This window comes from Entelurus aequoreus, linkage group LG01 (genome assembly GCF_033978785.1).
Source record: "Entelurus aequoreus isolate RoL-2023_Sb linkage group LG01, RoL_Eaeq_v1.1, whole genome shotgun sequence".
In the NCBI taxonomy this organism is placed as follows: domain Eukaryota; kingdom Metazoa; phylum Chordata; class Actinopteri; order Syngnathiformes; family Syngnathidae; genus Entelurus; species Entelurus aequoreus.
The window spans coordinates 22,716,402-22,743,491 of NC_084731.1; the positions used below are offsets into that span (position 1 = coordinate 22,716,402).

Consider the following 27,090-nt stretch of genomic DNA (forward strand, 5'->3'; position numbering starts at 1 on the left):
GAAAATAAAGAAAACGCATTGAATGAGAAGGTGTCCAAACTTTTGGCCTGTAACTTGCTTAAAAAACCCGAGCCAATTAGATATGTAAGTACTTATTTTAATATCAACCAAAAATATATATATATTTTTTGCCATTCATACATCCATCCATCCATTTTCTACCGCTTGTCCCTTTTGGGGTCGCGGGGGGTTTGCATGTGGTACATATTTCAAAATGGAAAGAATGAATACAATTAGTGAGAAAAGACACATATTAATTCCAGACCACGTAAAATGACAAGGCGGGCCACATATGGCCCCCGGACCTTGAGTTTGACACCAGTGACGTAAAACATCACCGTCACATTCAATCAATATCATCCGGATTTGATTAGTTTTGCGTGTTGGCGTCCTGAAATGCCCTTTAAATTTTTTTTTTTTTTTTTTAAATGTTTGATTTCTCCTGCTTGTGGGTTCCAATCTCATCCGATAAAGCGGTGTCTTTACGTGTGGATGTGAGGCGAGGTGCGAGCCGCCAAGCGCGCCGGTGTTAATTATTATTATTATTAAAAATGCCTCAAATGTCCATTAGACTTTTAAACCTCCTCGCGTCGTGATTGGCCGAGAGCGCACCACGTGGTGCAGTGCAGTCAGTCTGTGTGCGGTGCCTCCAGCCAGCGCTGAGTGGAGCCTGTCTGCCAGCAGCCTCAGCAGCGGCTCGATCTGGATCCCAGCACACTGACAATTAAAAGGAGGCCCCCTTTTTTTTCTTCTCTCCTCTCTCCCCTTTCGTATTCCCGCGGATTACCGTTCAACCATGGGCGACAAAAAGAGCCCTACCAGGTAATGCGGCCCGCCTGTTGAGGGTGCCTTTTTCCCCCCAACGCTCGTTCGCGGCGCCACGGGCTCGATGTTTTTTTCCGGACGCGGTCGCCTTTCACTCGGGGATCGTTTCTCCCATTTTTTTCCCCCTCAGTCGCCGCTTGCTAGCTAGAATAGTGCAGTCACTATGGCGGCTTCTCCCAGCCCGGGCACTTAACAAAGGGATTTTTTCACGGGGATACGCCTGGCATTCTCCGGAGGCTTCTTCCGCCCGTAGGAAGTGCACTCGGCGGCGCGGTGTCGAATTCGGCATTGTTTCGTATCGCTTTTTTCTCGGACGTGTTCGGGCTTCGACGCGCGACGATTCTAGCGGCGCCTGCTAGGCTAGCAAGCCGATATACACCGTGCGCTTGTAGGGGGGCAATTATGACATTTTTACTAACCACATGCACCTGGCCGGACTCGATGCGATCATTTCGGACAAACCCCCGTTTGCTTTGCCGCCGTGCATGCATGCAGCTTTGATTAACGCTCAAAAAAAAAAAATCTCCCTTAATGTGAGGGAATGTCAGTTGTTATTTTTTTATGCAACCTGAACTGACCCTAACGTGTTGTTTTCGCCAGGCCAAAAAGACAAGCCAAACAGACCGCGGACGACGGCTACTGGGACTGTAGCGTCTGCACCTTTAGGAACACAGCCGAGGCTTTTAAATGCAGCATCTGCGATGTGAGGAAGGGCACATCAACAAGGTAACGTAGCTCTCTCTCTCTCTCTCTCTCGCTCTTCCTCCTCACTCACTCCCTGCTCACTCGACTAGTTCCTCTCGCTGGTCTGGAAGCAGCAACAACAACGCTGCATGCACGACCGTTTTTTGGTTTGGTTTGGGTCACTTTTTGTGGGAATCCTGGCTTCTCATGCATTTGGTGTAAATCTTTTTTTTTTTTAACATGGCTTGCAAAACGTGCCATGTTGCAGCTTCACGTCAGAGGTAAGCGTGCATGCTTCAATGAAGGTGTGTTTTTGATTGATTGATTGAAACTTTTATTAGTAGATTGTACAGTTCAGTACATATTCCGTACAATTGACCACTAAATGGTCCCCTTCCACATCCCACCTCCCCGGATTGTAAATAACCAAATGTAAATAATCAAATGTATTTCTAATGTATATACCCGTATTTTCCGCACTATAAGGCACACCTAAAAACCTCAAATTTTCTCAAAAGCTGACTGTGCCTTATATATGGACCAATATTGAGCCACAACAGGTCTCGCAACTACGGTAACTTCGCCAACTTCATTTTCCCCTGTAGAAGAAGAAGCTTGCGGTGCATGCTGGGATATATGACTGCGCAAGGCGTGCCGTTTCATTTCTATTTGTGTGTTTATGTAAAGACCCCAAAATGGCTCCTACACCAAGAAAAATTCCTAGTTTGTGAACCCGTTCTCTAACAATGGCAATAAAACTATTCTGATTCATTAGGATCTTCATTAGGATTAAGAGACATGCTTTCAGGGAGGCAGGAATTGTCACCTCCCTGATACCGAAGTACATGTCAAACTAATTCCTTAACGTAAATGACCGCCATAACCACAACACCAGGGGGAGCTCCACTAACCATGTTAAACCCAGATTCCGATCTAACAAAGGTCTTAACTCATTCTCTTTCTATGCCACATCAATGTGGAATGCGCTCCCAACAGGTATAAAAGAAAGGGCATCTCTATCCTCCTTCAAAACCGCAATAAAAGTTCACCTCCAGGCAGCTACAACCCTAAACTAACACCCTCCCCGGATTGTTAATAATCAAATGTAAACAATCAAATGCAGATACTTTTTCTTATGCCTTCTGATCTCTCTCTCTCTCTCTCTCTCTCTCTCTCTCTCTCTCTCTCTCTCCCCCCCCCCCCCACTACTTGCTGTCCATATCCTACCAAGTCAGACCTACACTGTTTCAATGTCCATTTCTCTGTTCTCAATTGTTGATGACTGATAACAACCAAACCTAACCCTCCACACCCCGGATTGTAAATAATTAAATGTGATTATCTTGTATGATGACTGTATTATGATGATAGTATATATCTGATAGTATATATCTGTATCATGAATCAATTTAAGTGGACCCCGATTTAAACAAGTTGAAAAACTTATTCGGGTGTTACCATTCAGTGGTCAATTGTACGGAATATGTACTTCACTGTGCAACCTACTAATAAAAGTCTCAATCAATCAATCAACTGCTGGACAACAGCAGCGACACTGACTCGATTAATGAAGACTTCCGTCTCGTCGAAGACGTCATATATCCCAGCATGCACCGCACGCTTCTTCTACGGGGGAAAATTAAGTTGGCGGCTGCTTACCGTAGAAGAAGAAGCGCGCGGTGCATGCTGGGATATATGACTGCACGAGGCGTGCCGTTTCATTTCCATTTGTGTGTTTATGTAAAGACCCCAAAATGGCTCCTATTAAGAGACACGCTTACGACGGAGAGTTTAAACTCAAGGCGATCAGTCACGCAGTAGAACACGGGCATAGAGCAGCAGCGGGCATGTTGGATGCCGTATTCGCCCAACTGTTTTAATTCGGACACTGAAGAAGAAGGATTCGTGGATGAGGAATATCTTAATAATTTGAGTTTTACATGTTTATTTTGTGTGTTGTGTGACATTAACGCTTGAGCAACGTTGAGTTATGGATATATTGTTATTCCTCTGCACTATTTCTAGTGTTACTATATTGTGATTGCACTAACGTTTGATTTACCGTAAAAGTATCGGACTGTTTATTGAATGAAGGAAAGGTTCCCCTCCTCTATGTGATATAAATGTTGCACTACATGTTATACCTTGCTGTTGTTAAAAGATAAAATAAATACTACGTCACTGACTTTACCTCGGGGGAAATAATAAAACAGCTGTTTATTCATTATGGGAGTGAGCGGAGTTGTCAGAACGCTGGTTTGTAATCTATTAATAAAGTTTGACTGACCTGACGGTTTTGTTGACATTCCCTTTAGCGCAGCTCCATTTAATGGATGCATAACTATTTCAGTGGTTTTTATCCTTCTTTGTGGGGACATTGTTGATTGTCACGTCATGTACGGTTGTACACTGTGGACGGCGTCTTTGCTCCACAGTAAGTCTTTGCTCCACAGTAAGTCTTTGCTGTCGTCCAGCATTCTGTTTCTGTTTACTTTGTAGCCAGTTCCATTTTAGTTTCGTTCTGCATAGCCTTCCCTAAGCTTCAATGCCTTTTCTTAGGGGCACTCACCTTTTGCTTATTTTTGGTTTAAGCATTAGACACAATTTTACCTGCACGCTGCCTCCCGCTGTTTCCGACATCTACAAAGCAATTAGCACCGGCTGCCACCTACTGATATGGAAGAGTATAACACGGTTACTCTGCTGAGCTCTAGACAGCACCGACACTCAACAAAACACATAATTTGCAGACTACACTTATAGGTTTGCAAACAATATTTTTAACCCAAATAGGTGAAATTAGACTATCTCCCACAGCACACCAGACTGTATCTCACGGCACACTAGTGTGCCGCGGCACAGTGGTTGAAAAACACTGCAGTAAGGGTGCAATTTGTGGTTGCCAATAGGTTTCAGTGACTATATTCAGTGAGTTGAAATCAATTCGGTAACTTTTTTTTTTAGCATTTAACGGCGTTGCGCGGTTGGGAGAGTGGCCGTGCCAGCAACCTGAGGGTTCCTGGTTCAATCCCCACCTTCTACCAACCTCGTCACGTCCGTTGTGTCCTTGAACAAGACACTTCATCCTTGCTCCTGATGGGTTGTGGTTAGGGTCTTGCATGGCAGCTCCTGCCATCAGTGTGTGAATGTGAAAATAGTGTCAAAGCGCTTTGAGTACCTTGTAGGTAGAAAAGCGCTATACAAGTATAACCCATTTACCATTTAACAATCAACGATTGTGACTGTGCTGGACACGGGGCAATGCAGGTGAAGTTTCCTTTATTCCTGTTGTTTCTTGTAAGATAATTAGGTATAACAATTAATATGGATACAAACAAGCAAGTAAACGACAATCAATGGCCAATGGATTCAATTCATATTTGAATAAAGTGCAACCCACATTTTAGGAAACTTTTTCTGCTCACATTTTTAATAACTCAACAATAACCAACATTCTAAGAGTAGACTTGCCTGCTAAATAAAATTCCCCGACAGCGTCCAAGGTGTGCGGAAGCATTTATGCCTCCTCATCCCTATTGATGGTGTTGGTTCCCTTGCTTCTTAATTTTCATAGCCTAACTGATCCAATTCTTGGTTCTCATGAAAGGACTACTACTCGGCTGCCGGTTGTTTAGTTCCGGAAGTCGGTGCGTCTCGTATCTTGCTCCGCCGTCACTGTTATTTTGGGACTTAAAGTACAGTTGTGGCTTTATATTATTGTGTTGTTATCAATCTTCGATGGTACTACTGCAATGGTGCCGTTTCTGAAAGTTTTTGTGTTGTAATTTGTGACATTATCTCATGGTGTTTGTTTGTTATGGCCTTCCTTGACTACAGTAGCTATCTGGCATTTGTGTTTTGATGACGCCACAGACAGACTCAAAGTTCAACCTCCTTATCATTAAAAGTGCTAAACTTAATCCAATGTTTTCCTTTTTCCACTATCGATAAAATTGATCGATTCCCTTTTAAAACGGTCTTGGATCGATACCTACTGTATCTTTCTGAAGACAAACTTGCCGAGCACAGATCGATGTAGGTGAATCTCAGGAGAATAAATCTATATTGATTAATTGTTACACCCCTAATATTTAGCAACAGTGAAGTAAATCTTTAACATGGCTTGCAAAAAAAAACGTTTGTCGTTGCAGCTTCACGTCAGAGGTAAGGGTGCATGCTTCAATGAAGGTGTGTATATACAGTATGGGTGGAACTATTTGAGTTAGAATTTGTGGTTGCCAATACGAATCCGTGACGATATTCTTTTTAAAACTATACGATCCAAAATGATTCAGGGAGTTGAAATCAATTCAGTAACTTTTTAGCATTTAAGAAACAACCAGTGTGACTGTGAAATAAATACTGGAAACTGGGCATTGCAGGTGAAATTTCCTATATTCCTGTTATTTATTGTAAGAGAATTATGCACAAGTTATTTATGGATACAAGCAAGTAATCAATTAATGGCCAATGGATTCAATTCAGCACGGTGGACCAGGGGTTAGTGTGTGTGCCCCACAATACGAAGGTCCTCGGTTCGATCCTGGGCTTGGGATCTTTCTGTGTGGAGTTTGCATGTTCTCCCTGTGACTGCTTGGGTTCCCCCCGGGTACTCCGGCTTCCTCCCACCTCCAAAGACATGCACCTGCGGATAAGTTGATTGGCAACACTAAATTGGCCCAAGTGTGTGAATGTGTTGTCTGTCCATCTCTGTTGGCCCTGCGATGAGGTGGCGACTTGTCCAGGGTGTACCCCGCCTAACGCCAGAATGCAGCTGAGATAGGCTCCAGCGACCCCGAACAGGACAAGCGGTAGAAAATGGATGGATGGATGGATGGATGGACGATCCGAAATGATTCAGTAACTTTTTGCATTTAACAATCAAGCAGTGTGACTATGAAGTGTCCTATATTCCTGTTATTTCATGTAAGAGAATTAGGTATAACAATAATTATGGATACAAACAAGCAAGTAAACAACATTAAGTGGCCAATGGATTCAATTCGTATTCAAATAAAGTGCAACCAACACTTTAGGTTGAATCGACAAACGGAAACATTTTCGGCTCACATTTTTAATAACTCAGCAGTAACCAACATTTTAAGAATAGATTTACCTGCTAAATAAAGTTTAGCAGGTAAAGGCTCTCATGTGTGCGGAAGCTTTTATGCCTCCTCCTCCCTGTTGATGGTGTTGGTCCCTTGCTTCCTAATTTTCATAGACTAACTGATCCAATTCTTACTACTACTTTGCTGCCAGTTTTGCTCCGGAAGTCGGTGTGTCTCGTATCTTGCTCCGCTGTCACTGTTGTTATTTTGGGGCTTAAAGTGCTGCTAAATAAAGTTCCCCGACAGTGTCCCAGGTGTGCGGAAGCATCCCTGTTGATGGTGTTGGTCCCTCGCTTTCTAATTTTCATAGCCTAACTGATCCAATTATTGGTTCTCATGAAAGGACTACTACTTGGCTGCCAGTAGTTTTGTTCCGGAAGTCGGTGCGTCTCGTATCTTGCTCCGCTGTCACTGTTGTTATTTTTTGCAATCGTGCTGTTTCTGAAAGTTTTTGTGCTGTAATTTGTGACATGATCGAAAAAATTGGATCGATTCCTTTTTAAAACTATCTTGGATCGATACCTACTGTATCTTTCTGACGGCAAACTTGCCGAGCACAGATTGATGTAGGTGAATCTAAGGCATATAAATCTATATTGATTAATCGTTACACCCCTAATATAGGGCTGGGCGATATATTGAATATACTCGATATATCGCGGGTTTGTTTCTGTGCGATATAGAAAATTACTATATCGTGATATTCGAGTATACGTTCTCACGCAGTTGCTTTTTAGCTGCGGGCATTACACTACAGGCTTTTCTCACTCTATCTTGTCTCTCCTTCTCACAGAGACAAAAAACAAGCTTACCCTCTTACATACGTCACATACTGTCGCGCGTGCAACGTCATACGCCCTCGCCAAGCAGAGAGGTAGCGACATGGGTAACGTTAGCTGTGGCAGGTGCTAGCGTAGTGGTGTGAGGGCTAATACAAGAGAAAGAAGGAGCGAATCTGGTAACAAATGAAGGAAGAATTAATTCCCAAGAAAAACAGCACAGGGTCCATCGTGTGGCGGTGGTTTGGCTTCAAGCGGGAAGATGTTGAACAGACAACCGAAATATGTCAAGTATGCGGCAAAAGCGTTGCTGTACAAAAAGTGCACTTTAATTTAGTGTTGTTTTGATATGTCATCTTAGTGACATCATGCACAACAGTGCACTTTAATTTAGTGTTGTTTTGATATGTCATCTTAGTGACATCATGCACAAAAGTGCACTCATAGCTTGTTTTAAAAAATGTCTCTGACAATCTTGCACTTTCTGTTTTGAAATGACATGAATGTTTGTGCCACTGCTTAATAACTGTTTAATAAATACAGTTTTGATAAATTGACTTAGTTGTGATTTCCCACTCTGCATGGAAGTTTTTAAAAATTAGCTGCGACCCCGAAGGGAATAAGCGGTAGAAAATGGATGGAATGCAGTATGAACAAGAATGTTTTAATGTAGACACATAGAATCATCATACTGGTGTGATTATATGCATCAAGTGTTCATTCTTAATTCAAGGCTAAAGCAAAATATCGAGATATATATCGTGTATCGTGACATGGCCTAAAAATATCGAGATATTAATAAAAGGCCATATCGCCCAGCCCTACCCTAATATTTAGCAACAGTGAAGTGGCCAGTTGATGGAAAGTGGAGTAAAACAAGGTGACAGGTGTGTGTGTGTGTGTGTGCACATACCTATGGTTTGCAAAAAACTCAGTAAAACGCTGCCATTTTAAACAAGGACTCATGCTGCACTGTCTGCTGCCACTCCAGTCTCATTACCGCCCAGGGCGATTTGCTTGATGGCTGTCATTCATCAGCTTGTGGGAGAAGCGCTGGCATTAATTTCTGTACTTTTCTTTATTACGTGCACAAATGTACTGTGAAGGGAGGGATCGCACCATGTTTGTCTTGGTCTGGGCTGGTAACACATTTTGCTGGATGACATATTGTCCCACAATATATTGCAGACAAAGGATTTTATTGTCGGTGATGTTTTAAAGGGGTCATAGTGTATTTTTTCCCTTACATTTAAAACACTTCCGTGTGGTCTATATAACATGTAATGGTGGTGCTTTGGTTAAAATGTTGCGTAGATTTTTTTTACAGACCATTTTCAAGCCTCTTCAGAATGCACTTCTGCTGTCTTTCCACCCCGTCAGCCATGTTAAAGTTTTAATCGCTGTCCATATTTAGTCTACTGACAGAAATAAGTGAAAACTATAGGGCTTGAAAGTGTGACATGGTAAACACAATGCATTGTGGGTATTGCGGGCCTCTGAATAGCTTATTTCCTTGGCCGAAGGCAAGACTCTGTGCTAAAGTTGTGTTCTTTTCTTTATCAAGTTCAGAACATGGCATCCTGAACTGCCACAACCATTGTCATGATCGATTCAGGAGGAAACCTTTTTTTCTCATTTCCATTAGGAATGCAAAGTCAAAGAATTCGGGTTAGGAGCTAATAAAGATACGGTGAAGACGATGGCGGCCTACTGGCTCATTCATCCTCTTGATAGGCTAATTTTGCTCCATTGATTTGAAGCCGAAATATTCCCACTATTTGACATTTGTCTTTGCAATAATTTTTTCCCCTCCTAATTTTTGTCACTTTGCGGTGCTCCTCACCACCAACTAGCAAGGCGCTGTCGTTGTCAGAAGCTAGCAGTCTCGCCTCCACTCACAGACACAAAAATAGTGGATTACTGACGAGGGTTTACACCTTTCATTTAATTCTGCAGTTGAACAAACGTGGTCAGGTGCTGAGAGTGATGCACGGGGTGAGACCTCTTGCACCCTGTTTGCAAGCAAAAGACGAACACAGGAACATGACAATTTATCAATGCTGGCAGAGGAATTGAGTTAATTTTAATTAATGATTATCGGGCTAGGCCTAGTCTTTATTTTGTTTGGGAAAACCAGGACCTTCTATTAATAACAGCAGAAAGACCATTGACATTTGTTTAAAGTGTAACAAGTCAATGAAGACTTTAATAATTATAATGATAATATTGATACAGTGGGATTTTTTTTCATATCTGATGTGTGTGAAATAAATCCATCCATCCATCTTATTCCGCTTATCCGAGATTGGGTCACGGGGGCAGCAGCCTAAGCAGGGAAGCCCAGACTTCCCTCTCCCCAGCCACTTCGTCCAGCTCTTCCCGGGGGATCCAGAGGCGTTCCCAGGCCAGCCGGGAGACATAGTCTTCCCAACGTGTCCTGGGTCTTCCCCGTGGCCTCCTACCGGTCAGACGTGCCCTAAACACCTCCTTAGGAGGCTTTCGGGTGGCATCCTGACCAGATGCCCGAACCACCTCATCTGGCTCCTTCCGATGTGGAGGACTAGCAGTCTGTGATCTTGTTCTTTTGGTCATAACCCAAAGCTCATGACAATAGGTGAGGATGGGAACGTAGATCGACCGGTAAATTGAGAGCTTTGCATTCCGGCTCTGCTCCTTCCTCACCACAACCGATCGATACAGCGTCCGCATTACTGAAGACGTCGCACCGATCCGCATGTCGATCTCACAATCCACTCTTCCCTCACTTGTGAACAAGACTCTGAGGTATTTGAACTCCTCCACTTGGGGCAGGCACTCCACCCTTTTTCGGGTGTGAAATAAATGTCTTAGAGAATTGCAATGTCCAATCATAAAAAGAACATCGTTATTTCCTTTTATGCTGTGCCCTAAAGTTGACCACTAATGCTTACCTGCCAACCCTCTTGATTTTTCCGGGAGATCCCCGAATTTCAGTGCCACCCCCGAAAATCTCCCGGGACCACCATTCTCACAGATTTCCCCCGATTTCCACCCAGACAACCATATTGCTTTACCATCCTTCACTCGGCGCCGTTTCGGGCCGGACATTAATAACTGTTATATTCATATGATAATCTGAATGAAAACAAAGACACAAGTCATGCAATTTTATAACTTAAATCATTTCAATAACTCCCCCTCTGGAAAAAAAAAAAGATTTGATCCACACCAATGCTCCCTGTAAGGTGCACGCTTGTGCGAACAGAAAATCTGTGCAACCCACAAAATCCAAATCCAAGTTAAACTCTGAACGAAATAAACATGTAACAAATTATTCTGTACTATTTTCAACAAGTGGTCACAACCGATAAAACAATGACGACGTCAGCCGAGACATTTTAGGAGGAGGAGGATGTGCATCGACAATTATTTTATTGAGTTAAACTGATTACTGTCAGCTACTACGCTAAAACGTCAACAAAACCACTATCAAACAAAACTGTCCACTTTCTGTCGTAATCACACCAAAACAAACAAATGTCGTATTGACAGCAGCTGCTCGCTCTCTTTCATTTGCGTCAAAAGACCCACACACTTGGCTCAGCCAGTGACGCGTTCATGGCCACAAAAACAGTCGGACAATTCTTCTGTATTATGACAGATTCAAATTCTACTCAGTAATGAATAATTACTAGTAATTATAAACAGTATTATGAATAATTACTGAGTAACTGAATAGCAACCTTTTGTTAAATTCTCATCATTACTCATAATGAGCATCTGACGAAGGTCAGTTACTTATGATGTGTTCAATTTGGTCTTGTAAAATGTGTTAATAGTTATTTAATAGCTTAAATGCAAAAGTTTTATATAGATAAGACACCCCTTTCTTGTGGCTCTTTTAAATAGCTCCCTAATTCTGAGGTCTCAAGGTTGGCAACTATGCGCTAATATGTATGTCCAGAGTTCCATTTGACAAAAGTGACTGAAAATAGTTTTTTCTTAATTTTTCTGCGGTTTTTCTTTCAATAGTTAAACTCTATTGATCTCTCCTATTCGAATGCATTAGGTAAAATTGTTACAACTTAATATTTATAAGCCAAAGCATTTTGCAGTGACAAATGATGTGATGACCTTTGTCACGAGAAACTAAAATGAAATCACTGAGTCACTTGATGGGATTCCCTTCAGGTTCTTTTTAACGACACCTCCTCCTTCCTGGCAGGGAAATGTTTTTATGATAAGTAAGTGTGTGGCATAACTTTATTTGCACTTGTCCTCAGTCGTGCAACGAGCCAGAAATGCAGATGAGTCACTTGTGGTTTCATTTTTGGAGTTCATTAGATTGTAACCTTTCCCACTGTGGGTTTTTTGCAATGAGTGGTTTGGCCGCTAGTACCCCTCAGCACTGGGAGATGCATGCTTATGTTGGTTTACCCAGTATTCAGAAGATAGACTTTCAACTTAATTGTCTGCCGCCCCTCCCCCACGTCCTTTCCCCCGGCAGCATGTAGCTTTAGACCCCAGCTGATGGTGCATGCTGAGCACGCTTTTGTGAAAGCAGGAAGCGGAGATAAGTGTGCTGTAGTCGTCCTGTCATAGTGCTTTGGCAAAAGCCCAGTTTCGATGTGGCTTGTGACATCACTGAAGTGCCTGTCATATACTATATTTCTGTTTGATCTAAGAACAGAACCTTTGAATCAAGCAATTGTGAGGCGCTTGGGTGGCCTTTCATTTTAATGAGTGCCAGTGCTTCCCGCTGAATTCAATTATATCCGCTGAAGATTGGCAGGGGCATTTTTTTTCTGTGATGTTGTCGTATCCGCATGTCAGCTGTCTGTTTGTTAATGGTATTTCTTTACTGTTTTGCTCTGTGAACGAGATGCTCTTTGAGTGCCGTTCATTGGTGGGCGGGGGATAACCTGCAAAACATAACTTGTCATGATCATCCTAGTTTTTCAATGGATACTACTTTTGTGAAACACACTCTGAGACTACGTTTACACTGCAGACCAAAGTGGCCCAAATCTGATTGTTGTTAAATTAGATTTTTTTCCCAGCTGTTTGCTCTGCAAGTAAAATTAGATTTTTATCAGACTCCAGTATAAACGCGCACAGGGCCTAATGTGGCCTCGACGTCACTTGGATGCGCCCCTTTATAAAGTGAAAACAAAGGAAGTTGACCGGTAGGAAATCACTAATACTACAAAATAAAATAAGTCGCCTCCACACTTCTTTTTTTTCAACTATCATGTAAGCTAAGGGTGTCAAACGTACGGCCCAACAGGTTTTATCCGGCCCGCGGGATGAGTTTACTAAGTATAAAAATTTGTCAACATTTTTGAATGAAAGAAACTGCTGTTCTAAATGGGTCCACTGGATGTCGCAATAGCAATTCTTTGTATCTTTGTAGATGCTACATATGTAAAAAAAATAAAAACACAAAAAAACCCACAGGATGTTAATGCACCAGTCGAGGAAAATGAGCAAACTACATAAATAACAACCTGTAATTTGATTTTGATATTTTTTTATCTTGATTGAAAATGAACACCAATGAGTTGACCGATGAACATTATCACATAATTTATTCAGAAAATATAAATTATGACAAATAAAGATAAAATACTATTAACCGCAACGTGTAAGTGTAGAAAAAAAACCCCAACAACATTATGATTTGTACAATTTCAGAATGTGCTTGTTCTATTTTTAAACAAAGAAAACAATCTGATGTTGTCTTTATTTTAGAGTTATCGTGCCGTGATTTTACCAGTCCGGCCCACTTGGAGTAGATTTTTCTCCATGTGGCCCCCCATTTAAAATGAGTTTGAAACCCCTGATGTAAGCAAATGCACCACAGCGTCAATTTTGGTCCTTCAACAAACACTATTTTTTTTAAATATATATTCATATATTACATATAGCCTATTATTTGTGCAATATTGACAAATGATGCATCAAAAATTCAGCTGTCGCAAATACACTTTGCTCACCGAAACCGATTGTTGTGATCAAATATCCACTTCTGCTGGTTTGCTGCGCTTTCCCCCGCGCACATCAATGACGTAGCTCACCCAAAGCTGACGAAAACGTCACACATGGGTAGCATTCAGGTCGCATTGCGCATTTAGATTGAAGTCCCATTTGAAAATATCAGATTCCAATCGGATTTGGACTACCTCCCGATGTGGCCTGAATCTGATGCGAAAAGATCAGATTTGAAGCACTTTGGACATGTGATTTGTGTCACTTGAGGGCAAACAAATCAGATTTGGTGTGCAGTGTAAACAGGGCCATACATTGAAATGGTGTTCCTGGAATGTTGATGATTTTAGAGGAACGGCTTGCAGAAACTTTGCATGCAGCATCTCAAACTTTCTTGAATGCACTTAGAAAAACAGCTTGGAATAAGTCTGCAGCAAGAAGTTACTAATTTCCCTCACCTACACTTAATTTTGAATTACATTGCTACATCACATTTGCAAAGCTTTGCCGATAAAGGTGGTTCAAGGCCTGTTTTGCATTTGGGTTTTGGGTTGACCTATGTTGATTAATTTGTGAGCTATGTTGATTAATTTGTGAACTCAGAGTAGATGTGAATATCTCCAGGTTCTAGTTCAATGGCTTTACTTTTGTGCAATTTTCAGCAGGCATTGAAATAATGAGTGAGAGGAGACTGTCCAAGAGCTACATCAGTCAAGGGAATGGCATCGTTCCCTCGGACCGATAAAAGTGAAACTTAATAGGCGTCTTAATAGGTGGACAAGATACTTGGCCAGCCCTCGCTCGGTATGTTTGGGCAGTGTGCCAGAGAAAAGTAAGTGTGAGGAAACCCTGGGTCCTAATTAGCTTTCTTCTCCCCCGCTGTATTTGATCAGGAGCTGGGGCTAAAATAAACATACTCCACACTTAATGGCAGACACTTAAGGCTATGTCTGGATCTTCGTCTTGCTCTTTTCATGAAATATTTTATTTAGCGTTCTATTGCGTTTAACAACTTTTCATTACACCCCACCCCCAGACCAACCCTAAGTGTCTGCTTTTGTAGTATTTACTCATAAACATAAGTGACTTTTAAATCTTTAGAAAACAATATAAAATACATGACACTGCTCATACTTAAATGTATATATTTTTTAATGCTACATGATGACAATTTTAAGGAAACATACTGTACCTCTCAGGCTATGTCTACACTAAACCGGATAATCCCTTAAACGAATAATTATTTAGCCTAAGCCTCGTTTCAGATACACTAAATCACCATTTAAGGTCCCTCTCCTCAGACAATTTTTACACGGGTAAGTGCGCCGTCTATTTCTTGAATCTCCGGCTCTTAGCTTAGTATGGACTCATTGATCGTTTACAAACTGAGTTTGGAGAGGAAGTGACGCCAGAAAGACAAGGAGGCATGGACGTGGAGACAAGTCATCCGGACATGCCTGTGTGGAAATCACACATGAATACCTTAAGAGAAGCAAACGCGCGATTGCAGCTGTTTCGGACACAACACATCTCAGACGGTTGAGCGACGGTTTTGGATACGCTCAGTTGTGAGTCGCTACAATAGGGCTAGTCTAACAGCTGCTGATGGTGAGGCAAGCAAGGTTTACTGATAAAATAAATGTAGCAGTAGTCTACATTAAAATAAAGGGTAAGGATACACTTGCAGGTCAGAGGTGACTATGACGCGTGCATTTTTGTCATGCATGCGTACATGGTCGCGTTGCGCCGGCGGACCGAGGGGGTGAGGGGTCTTGAACGACTATTGTGTGTGGACACGGATAAGGTTAGGTGGGATTTACCCTGAATAACCTTAGCCGGTTAGTGTAGAAAGGGGCCTCAGAGTCACAATAAATTATGCATGACATTACTTTAGCTGTCAACACATTAGGCACGGTCTCTTTCAGTTTTCAGAACATAAATTGGTTTGGTTTTACGTCTCAACAGTGTTTTACTTTCACTTGTAAGACCGTATGTTAAAATCTGGCCTAAGAAATTTCTACAGCAACAAATCAGCTTTTGACCATCTTCTCTCTGAATGGATTATGTTTGACCTTTGAGTATTTCCACTGCAGACTGTAATTGTGGTGTGACTGCATAGAAAGGTAGCTATTTTTAAGTCCTGTGTTCGGCACTTTTAAAGCAATCATGCCGATTTGAATCAATTAACAAATTGCTTGTCCTAAAGCAATTCAGCAGGAGAAAGCGAGCTAATGCAATTTGGGGTCGATCCCACCACAATGCAGAGTAAAGCTATAGCTATATGACTGTATATCTTGAAGTAGTAGAACATGCATTTCAGAATAGAAAGGGAGAAGCTCACACCCTGACAAGTTGGAATTGCACTCGTCTCACTCCGGCTAGAGGTTAAACTAGTTAACTGTAGGTCATGCATGTTAATTTTTGCTAATAGAGGCAAGAATGTGTGTTGTGTTCTAACAAGGGCAAACTCCGGCTGTGACAGTCCCTCCCCCATCCGTGTGCAGCTAACGAACCTGTTGACCCAGTCCAGCTCAGTGATGTAACTCGATACCCAAGTAGGCTAAATTGAGCCTCACTCTTCTCTGACTCTTAAACAAGAAAACCCTCTGCCTTTTGCACCTGACCCCACAGCTAAGGTAAAAGCCCTGAGGGCAATTAGCATCCTCTATGCAACACAATCCCATTCAAAACTGCTGTGTGAACGTTAGTGTGTAGTTGTACATCAGTTTGCTTTGTGGCAATGTTTGGTGTGCACCTCTGGCAGCCCTGGGGCCCAGGGAGAAACCATTAGGATCCCTCTAAAGCTGATAAATGGTAGGCATCACGGGAACTTTTAAGATACCTCAGTCTCTGACTGCTGCAATGTTATGTTACCTCTCTTTTCCTCATGCTCATACATTTCAAATTGCTTCAATCATTATTCAGAGGCTATAGTTTGATCTTTGCCATCCTATGTGCAAATGTGTTTTCAACAGAATTGCAATGCAAGTACAAGGAATTGTGGTTGTTGGTAAAATATAGGGGTAAAAAGCAAATGGTTGAGGGAAATACTCCTATGATATGGACTGTAATTACAAAATGTTAACACAACTTTGGCTTGTGAGAAGTGGTAAAGATAATAGATTAATGGATTTAGGTTGACGATAAAACAAGTCACATTATATTACTATCCAGTCAGATTAATAGGTCCTTTTGACTTGTTTTTCATATTTCAAATTTTAATAAAAAAAATAATTGTTTTGTTGTGGCATGTTATGACACTAATCAAAAATGTATTAATGTGTTCAATGAATCCATAATATATAATAAGGCAATGTCATACATGATTTTTGTACCTCACCAATATTACGGTAACTTTTATATTTGCTGTCACATTAGCGTTTGAAACATACATTGATTTACTATATATAAGAGATGCATGCAATTTGAAAACTAGAAACAACACATTGAGTTGCATGTTCTCATCAGATTACTGCTACAATTTGTTCTGTAAGATTTCATACTTCTCTGTCAAATGTCCGTTTGTTTACATGAGGCTCTAATTCCAGCATGGCGGTATTGTCTCAAATATATACCGCTTTTCAAAATAAGTACTAAGTATAATACCAGTAGATCGCGTAGCTCTAGTGCATGCAACTGTACTGAATGTCAACTCGGAATGAAGATGACCTGACGCTGATCCACCAGTTACAACAAGGGCCATTTGACTCTGTGTCCTTGAGATTTATTGGTGACCTAGAGTGGCCTGTGTACCATTTTTTGGTCTTTTACATTAATGTAATTGACTCATCATAATCCACATTAAGTCACATTGCCTAGAACAATGGCATTACATAAGAGAGACATGCTGGCACTCAATTTATGTTTCTACTTCCGAGCACTCACTCCCTTCCCCCGCACCATGCACTGCTCGAAGGACGCCCTTGCTTATCCAGCATAGTCAGCATCTGCACTAAAATCCTAAACAGGGGGCGGGGTGTGGAGAATGCCCTAATCATTACATGGTAATTGCCAGATTTTAAAAGTTCCTAATTGCGTCATGGAGTTTGGCAGAATGTGAGTGATTTCATGCAATGGCCAATTTAACAACCAAACAACAGTGACAAGTCTTGAGCAATAAAGTGCAGCACCTCCCATCCAGGGCAAAGATAAAACAAGCATCTCTGTGTAACGGCAAAGGAGTCTCGGAGAATGAATAAAAAGGCTTATGAGGACAAGCGGGATAATGAACCAGGGCATTTATGTGTGGAGTCACCACTTGTTGAAACCTGTGGAAGCTTACAAAGAGTGAACAGGTGAAATATGTGTGTTGTAGAATAGTGGGTATGGATGGCTTCAAGGAGGATGTGCTCATTTAGCCAAGAGTCCCTAGGGTCTGGAGAGCAGAACGAAGCACATCATTATCCAGTAAGCGGGAGACAGCCAGTCTCTTCTATTCCAGCGCCATGCTTGCAAAGGAAATCAAACACTAGCACAATCCAAAGACCACCATACTGGTTAGGTGAAATGAAGAGCCGCTGCTGTGCTTGCCACAAGAATGAATTGCAATATTTCTCAGTGACAGTGAATGAGATAAGCTGATGGAATGTTATGAGGGCCGTGTGCATAACAAATCTCCTATCCCTGTGTCTCAGACCGTGTCTCTTGCTTTCCCCAGTGTATCTAAAGTGTCATCCTCAATTGGAATGGTGCCGCAGTGCCCGACATCAGAATATATTGACCACAAATATTAAGTAGACCATATAACTCTGAATGAACCAGGTTTGTGTGCTCTTATTGTGTATATATTGAGGAGTCAAATTAGACGGTTCGCTTCCTCACAATAACAACCGCTGTTATATGACGAGGGAAGATTCTAAATGGGTATTTGCCTTGCAGAGATGATTTTCTTAGTGCTGGAATATGTTTTTTTAAATTTTATATCGCTGACATCTGTTAAAATTATAACAAAACATTTTATGAATACCGGGCCAAAGCACACGCTATAACATTTTATACCAATATCAGTATTCAAATACTTGTTCTGAAATGTTAATGTTAAATACAGTTATTTTGTTCATGACTAGACACGACCCGGTTACCAGTTTTAATGTATACTTTGGTATAGGGCTGGGCAATATGGCCTTTTTTTAATATCTCGATATTTTTAGGCCATGTCACGATACACGATATATATCTCGATATTTTGCCTTAGCCTTGAATTAACACTTGATGCATAGTATCACACCAGTATGATGATTCTATGCGTCTACATTAAAACATTCTTGTTCATACTGCATTAATATATGCTCATTTTAAACTTTCATGCAGAGAGGGAAATCACAACTAAGTCAATTGACCAAAACTAGGGCTTTTTTTCCGATATCCGATATTCCGATATTGTCCAACTCTTTAATACCGATATCAACCGATACCAATATATACAGTCGTGGAATCAACACATTATTATGCCTAATTTGGACAACCAGGTATGGTGAAGATAAGGTCCTTTTTTTAAAAATTAATAAAATAAATAAATGATTAATGATAAATGGGTTATACTTGTATAGCGCTTTTCTACCTTCAAGGTACTCAAAGCGCTTTGACAGTATTTCCACAGTCACCCATTCACACACACATTCACACACTGATGGCGGGAGCTGCCATGCAAGGCGCTGACCAGCAGCCATCAGGAGCAAGGGTGAAGTGTCTTGCCCAAGGACACAACGGGCGTGACTAGGATGGTAGAAGGTGGGGATTGAACTCCAGTAACCAGCAACCCTCCGATTGCTGGCTCGGCCACTCTACCAACTTAAAAACATTTTCTTGAATAAAAAAGAAAGTAAAACAATATAAAAACAGTTACATAGAAACTAGTAATGAATGAAAATGAGTAAAATTAACTGTTAAAGGTTAGTACTATTAGTGGACCAGCAGCACGCACAATCATGTGTGCTTACGGACTGTATCCCTTGCAGACTGTATTGTTATACACTACCGTTCAAAAGTTTGGGGTCACATTGAAATGTCCTTATTTTTAAAGGAAAAGCACTGTACTTTTCAATGAAGATAACTTTAAACTAGTCTTAACTTTAAAGAAATACACTCTATACATTGCTAATGTGGTAAATGACTATTCTAGCTGCAAATGTCTGGTTTTTGGTGCAATATCTACATAGGTGTATAGAGGCCCATTTCCAGAAACTATCACTCCAGTGTTCTAATGGTACAATATGTTTGCTCATTGGCTCAAAAGGTTAATTGATGATTAGAAAACCCTTGTGCAATCATGTTCACACATCTGAAAACAGTTTAGCTCGTTACAGAAACTACAAAACTGACCTTCCATTCAGCAGATTGAGTTTCTGGAGCATCACATTTGTGGGGTCAATTAAACGTTTAAAATGGCCAGAAAAAGAGAACTTTCATCTGAAACTTGACAGTCTATTCTTGTTCTTAGAAATGAAGGCTATTCCACAAAATTGTTTGGGTGACCCCAAACTTTTGAACGGTAGTGTATATTGATATATAATGTAGGAACCAGAATATTAATAACAGAAAGAAATTAATAATTAATTAATGGATTAGATTTATATAGTGCTTTTCTAGACACTCAAAGCGCTTCAGAGAAGTGAGAACCCATCATTAATTTTTACAACTCATTCATTCATCATTCATTCACCGGTGTGAGCGGCACCGGGGGCAAGGGTGAAGTGTCCTGCCCAAGGACACAACAGCAGCGATTTTTTTTTTTGGATGGTAAGAGGCGGGGAGCGAACCTGCAACCCTCAGGTTTCTGGCACGGCCGCTCTACCCACTACGCCATACTGCCCCAAAACAACCCTTTTGTGTGAATGAGTGTAAATGGGGGAGGGAGGTTTTTTGGGTTGGTGCACTAATTATAAGTGTATCTTGTGTTTTTCATGTTGATTTAATTAAAAAACAAAAAAACCATACCGATAATAAAAAAAAACTATACTGATAATTTCCGATATTACATTTTAAAGCATTTATCGGCCGATAATATCGGCAGGCAAAACTGTATATATTAAACAGTTATTAAGCAGTGGCACAAACATTCATGACATTTCCAAAACAGAAAGTGCAAGATTGTCAGAGACATTTTAAAACAAGCTATTAGTGCACTTTTGTGAATGATGTCACCAAGATGACATATCAAAACAACACTAAATTAAAGTGCACTTTATGTACAGAACGCCGCTACAATAGTTAAAAACCAATAAAGTGCACTTTTGTGCTTGATGTCACACAAGATATTTCAATAACTGTCAAATAAAAATTAGCTGCATAATAGGAAATCAAATAGTGTATGTCCTTCGCTATGTGGTAGGTTCCTGCGGACGTTATCTCCTTCTGTTGTTGACTATTTTTTTCATACGGTGTTGATCTGGAAATGGTTGCCTTTTTCCGCCCTTGCTTTTAATGTCTAGAATATAGTATTTGGACGATTGTAACTCAAGAATGACGCCTCCACTACCCAAAGCGCAGGCATGTTTTAAACATTCATTTTCATGTCAAAAAATATATAAATTCCACATTTTTTACATGAAATATCAATAAAAATACGTTCAAAACAAAATTTGTTAAACACTCGCCTTAGCCGCAGGTACTCACTGTTCCTCTTGCCTACTTGCCACACTGAGTTGCAGGACAAGTAGACAATCAGGAGCACTGAAATAAGCTTTCTACTTAGCTAACCATCTCGCTAGTTTATTTGTTGTCGCCTCCTAGAGTATTTTGTAGCCAGCAGGAAGGTATACAAATTGTAAAAATAGGTCACAACAGCGGAAGTATTTTACCCGAGGGCACATAACTACAGGGTAGAGTTTCAAAGTGGGTTCTTTGCTTGCATGTTATAGAATTTCACATTGCATTTTTAACGATAATAATGTCAGAAATTATCTACTTAGAACAGGGGTGTCCAAACTTTTTCCACTGAGGGCCGAACACGAAAAACTTAAAGCACGCAGGGGCCATTTTGATAGTTTTCATTTTCAAATCATAACAAAATATATGGATTTTTTTTTTTTTTTTACCTTTACGGCTCCCGGGGACCACAAAGTCATTAAAATGTTAAAAACAAGTCAAATTATTATTTTATTATCTTATTTAACGCTTACAGTAAATCTCTACAGTATATCAACTTCAGGTTGATATAAAATAAAACAAATAAAAAAGGTTTTATGCCTTTTCTGTCAAGACAACTTTGTTTTTTATAATAAAACTGAAATATGCAGTATTTCCCCCACTGCCCAAAACATTCAAAAAGCAATCTTTGATGTGAAGTAATTAGAGCCTTAAAAACATCAATAATGCAAGACACCATTGATATTAATTCATTGTTATTTTTGAGTATTCACAGTGAAAAGATAAATAAAATCCCATTAAATATATTTAGGATCCAAAAGGTGCCCCACTCAAAGTGATACATTTGTATTAGGTTTTTTTTACTTTCAACACTTAAGTTACGAGATCAACTTCAGATATATCAGTCGATTTTACGTTTGAACTATTATTTTGTTTGTTTTATGCTCTTTTGTCAAAGAAAACGTTGATGTTTTTGTATGGCAACCACACAATATATGCAATATTTTCCACATAAAACATTTTAAAGTGAAATATTTGAAATAATTGGAGCCTTGAATAGGTCAATAATTCATTATAACATTGATTTTTTTTTTTTTTTTAAGCAATGGCAAAAAAAGAAAAATAAAGATAGACAAAAGAAAAAAAGCAGCCTGAATGGCAGCTTTGTGTCAACATTGCAACTTTTTCTAGTTAGATTTCACCTCATTCCACTTTTTGTAATGTTTATTTTTTATTTTTGCAATAGCATATCAAGAATGTGTGGCGGGCCGGTAAACAATTAGCTGCGGGCTGCAAATGGCCCCCGGGCCGCACTTTGGACACCCCTGACTTAGAACAACTACACATTCTGTGGTATATTACATGGGACATGTAAGTGTCAAAAACACAGCCTAAAGAGGTTGGGAAATGAGAATAAATCTAAAAGTAAAATATAGTGTAGACATGCACCCAATTGCAGGAAATGTAGTCTTGATTATCAAAGCTTGATGCACTTATTGTACAATTACAATAAATAGAATTGGCTCATTTGAATAGTTTTTTTTACTCTGTTTGTCCAATTCAATCAAATCATCAATCAAAGTTTATTTATACAGCCCTTAATCACAAGAGTCTCAAAGGGCTGCAATTCATTATTACTGTCATCTAGTGTGCATAAAACAACTTGTATTTTAAGCTACATTTTAAATTTTTCAGTGAACTATGCAGAATATCACATTGTACCGCAATACTACATTGTGTCGTAACGTCAGTCGCTACTAAAAAAGAAAAGAAGAAAAAAAGTGATGTATGTTATATAATGACTGTGATGGGAATGAAAAGTACCACTGGGCTCCTTTTCATCAGGTGCTGACCTCATTTCAACCCTCCTAGCACACGCACACTTTACTTTATCCAATTGCTTATACGCTATGACGACCAACCTTTTGCAGATGACACGGGGTTCTGATGCAGTTCCAGTTTTATTTCTAAGGCTGTGTTCAATGTGACATCCAAGGAAAAAAAAAAAAAAAAAGTCCTGTACAAAGAAATGCACCCACGTTGGTGTGACTTGTTTTGTATCACACAATTAATGTTGAAGCAGCATGAACCATTTTGCTTTGAAGGATATTCATGCTCTTGGGCTAAGCAACCCTCAAGTCATTCTAGAGATTAACATCCAACATTCACAGATTATGCAGGCATTTTAAATAGCTTGTTAATGCATAAAAAAACAGTTCCACTACAGAGCTCTGCTTAATTACACTCTAATTTGGTTCGGCCTTCTCTGCGTCTATACTGTATAATACATAAAGTGTTTAAACCGATGGATGAATGAAGATCATTCGTTGTCAGCACATTGTAGAGATATTTTGTTGCTAAACGACCACCTATAGCCTCTTCATATTGTAAATTTGGCACAAACTCTGGTGGTATTTTTTAATACCTGTAATTAGCTTGCTTATATATTTTCTTGAGAACCAGCATCCTCTGCAGTAGACATTTGTTTTTGTTCTTTTGCCCAAGCTACATTTAAAAAAAATAAAAAAAATAGTCCTGTTACACAAAACACAAATGTCCAGAGTAAGGATACATGGAAATCTAGATTGTGATGTATGTTGCAGCCTCTTGCGATAATGATATACAGTACAGGCCAAACATTTGGACACACCTTCTCATTTAACGGGTTTTCTTTATTTTCATGACTATTTACATTGTAGATTGTCACTGAAGGTGACTGAAAGTGACAATCTACAATGTAAATATGTGTGTCCAAAAGTTTGGACACACCTTCTCATTCAATGGGTTGTCTTTATTTTTATGACTATTTACATTGTAGATTGTCACTTTCAGTCACCTTCAATACTCAAAAGAATAGCAAACTGCTAAACTAAAGCTCCTGAATGTAAACAAAGGTGGAAGGCTCGATACAAATATTGACAGTGATGATACCACGTATATTATCAGTTAATGGTTGATATTTCAGTGATCAGATCAACATTTTTTGTATCCCAAAATTGTTTGTAATTGTTACAAACTCAGGAAAAAACTGTCAATAGCTTTTGCTGTGAATTATTTTGCACTATTGACTTATACATTTTGTAAAAGGGAATATGGAAATCATTTTAATATTTAATCGATGTTGTTACACCGCTATTCTGTGTTTTGTCTGATTACAATTGTGATCAAACAATAAATCATTCAATAATCTAGAACATAGGTATGACCAATACTGCCTCTGTAATTACTTAGTATTGCATCAATACCCACATTTATAGAATTTCCCAAAAACTAATGAAAGGTATCCAAACAACGGAAGACTAAGTGCTTATTACATTTTCACAGAAGTGTAGATGGATCACGTTACAGCAGAAAGTAGCCAGCTTTTAACAGTCAATTAGCAAGTAGATTAATAGCAGTTTAAGGGAAAAATACAGCTAGAAATGAAACATTAGGATTCAGCAGCTAAATAATTTACTGCATTTACATTGTAGATTGTCACTTTCAGTCACCTACGGTGACAATCTACAATGTAAATAGTCATGAAAATAAAGAAAACCCATTGAAATGAGAAGGTGTGTCCAAACGTTTGGCCTGTACTCTATATCAGAAAATATTATCCGGCATACAAATGATAATAGAGCCATTTCAAAACTAGTTTAAAAAAGTCTTTATTTAGCTGCTGAATCATAATGTTTCATTTCTAGTTGTATTTTTCCTTTAAACTGCTATTAATCTACTTGCTAATTGACTGTTAAAAGCTGGCTACTTTCTGCTGTAACGTGATCCATCTACACTTCTGTGAAAATGTAATAGGCACTTAGTCTTCCGTTGTTTGGATGCCTTTCATTAGTTTTTGGGCAATACTATAAATGTGGGTATTGATCCAATACTAAGTAATTACAGAGGCAGTATTGGTCATACCTATGTTCTAGATTATTGCATGATTTATTGTTTGATCACAAATGTAATCAGACAAAACACAGAATAGCGGTGTAACATCGATTAAATATTAAAATTATTTCCATATTCCCTTTTACAAAATGTATAAGTCAATAGTGCAAAATAATTCACAGCAAAAGCTATTGACTGTTTTTTCCTGAGTTTCTAACAATTACAAACGATTTTGGGATACAAAAAATGTTGATCTGATCACTGAAATATCAACCATTAACTGATAATATACGTGGTATCATCACTGTCAATATTTGTATCAAGCCTTCCACCTTTGTTTACATTCAGGAGCTCTAGATTAGCAGTTTGCTATTCTTTTGAGTATTCTCCCACGGTGTGTAGTGTAGCATGTTTAGCAATTCCTTGTCCTGTAGTCCTCAAGTGATGATGATACTTGTAAAAAAAATAAATTATTGGCCGCCACGAAGACGGGGATTATTAATTATTGATGCACTGTGGAGCAACATTAGCAGCTTGCGAGGATGCTGCATTGCATTGAGGACGCCTTCGCTGTCAAATTTTCTGGGACACAGCTAGAATGTCTCAACATGCATTATCACGATGTAGCGATAGTATTAAAAGCTCTATTGTTGGCACATTTGTATCCTTTAGATCTAGGTCTGGGTAATATGGCCTAAACATAAAACTTCAGATATTTTTACATAAAAATTGGTTTACAATTTTCTTCCAAATTGTTTCCCCTACTTAAATAATCCAATGAAAAAAAATAACAGGGATAATTCAAACCAAGTTTCGCTTTTATTTTAGCGGGGGGTGTATATTGTAGCGTCCCCGAAGAGTTAGTGCTGCAACGGGTTCTGGGTATTTGTTCTATTGTGTTACGGTGCGGATGTTCTCCCGAAATGTGTTTGCCATTCTTGTTTGGTGTGGGTTCACAGTGTGGCGCATATTTGTAACAGTGTTAAAGTTGTTTATACGGCTACCCTCAGGGTGACCTGTATGGCAGTTGACCAAGTATGCCTTGCATTCATTCACTTGTGTGTGTGAAAAGCCGTAGATATTATGTGATTGGGCCGGCACGCAAAGGCAGTGCCTTTAAGGTTTATTGGTGGCGTTTTAAAAAGTCATAAATGTTACTTTTTGAAACTCCATCCATCTTCTTCCGCTTATCCGTGGTCGGGTCGCGGGGGCAGCAGCTTAAGCAGGGAAGCCCAGACTTCCCTCTCCCCAGCCACTTCGTCCAGCTCCTCCCGGGGGATCCCGAGGCGTTCCCAGGCCAGCCGGGAGACATAGTCTTCCCAACGTGTCTTGGGTCTTCCCCGTGGCCTCCTACCAGTCGGACATGCCCTAAACACCTCCCTAGGGAGGCGTTCGGGTGGCATCCTGACCAGATGCCCGAACCACCTCATCTGGCTCCTCTCGATGTGGAGGAGCAGCGGCTTTACTTTGAGCTCCCCCCGGATGGCAGAGCTTCTCACCTGATACCGATAATTTCTGATATTACATTTTAAAGCATTTATTGGCCGATAATATCGGACATCTCTAATTATGAGTCATGTTTCATGGAAAACAGGAAAATAAGATAAATAAATGATATATGATAAATGGGTTATACTTGTATAGCGCTTTTCTACCTTCAAGGTACTCAAAGCGCTTTGACAGTATTTCCACATTCACCCATTCACACACACATTCACACACTGATGGTGGGAGCTGCCATGCAAGGCGCTACCAGCAGCCATCAGGAGCAAGGGTGAAGTGTCTTGCCCAAGGACACAACGGACGTGACTAGGATGGTAGAAGGTGGGGATTGAACCCCAGTAACCAGGAACCCTCCGATTGCTGGCACGGCCACTCTACCAACTTCGCCACGCCGTCCCCATAAAATAAGATTCTATTAGTTGGCATCCTAGTGACAGCAGACATTGTACAGTAAGTGCTATGTTTTATGTTTGTAGGCTTTCATGAAGTCTGTAGTGAGTAATAATCAGTGACGTTGAAAAAAGTGACCGTTTTGATGTGTTTCTTAAATCAATGAGCCACATATGTTTAAAATGATCCAAACACGTAAATATTAAATGTTATTAATGTGCCCGTCACTACATTACATATATACTTACAGCATTTATATACAACCTTAATGGAATTGTTTGGATGTTATTTAAGGGCTTTTATAGGCAGAATAGAGCAACTCCAGAGGCTCCATTGTAAGCAGACTTTTGATTGCATTTATTCAATATTTAGAA

The 27,090-nt window shown here is 40.0% G+C and overlaps 1 protein-coding gene across 2 annotated transcripts in view; it reads left to right on the forward strand.

Moving 5' to 3' along the window:
* Positions 1-625: 625 nt before the first annotated feature.
* rybpb (RING1 and YY1 binding protein b) overlaps positions 626-27,090 on the forward strand; it is a 43,066-nt gene continuing 16,601 nt past the window's right edge. Inside the window, exons 1-2 of one of the 2 annotated variants that reach the window (XM_062045935.1) lie at positions 626-822; positions 1,426-1,551. In XM_062045935.1, the coding sequence (XP_061901919.1) occupies positions 797-822; positions 1,426-1,551 (152 nt within the window). In that variant the 5' untranslated portion in view covers positions 626-796. Of the gene's footprint in view, positions 823-988; positions 1,359-1,425; positions 1,552-27,090 lie in introns of those variants that run through there. The other variant, XM_062045942.1, reaches the window with a different exon arrangement.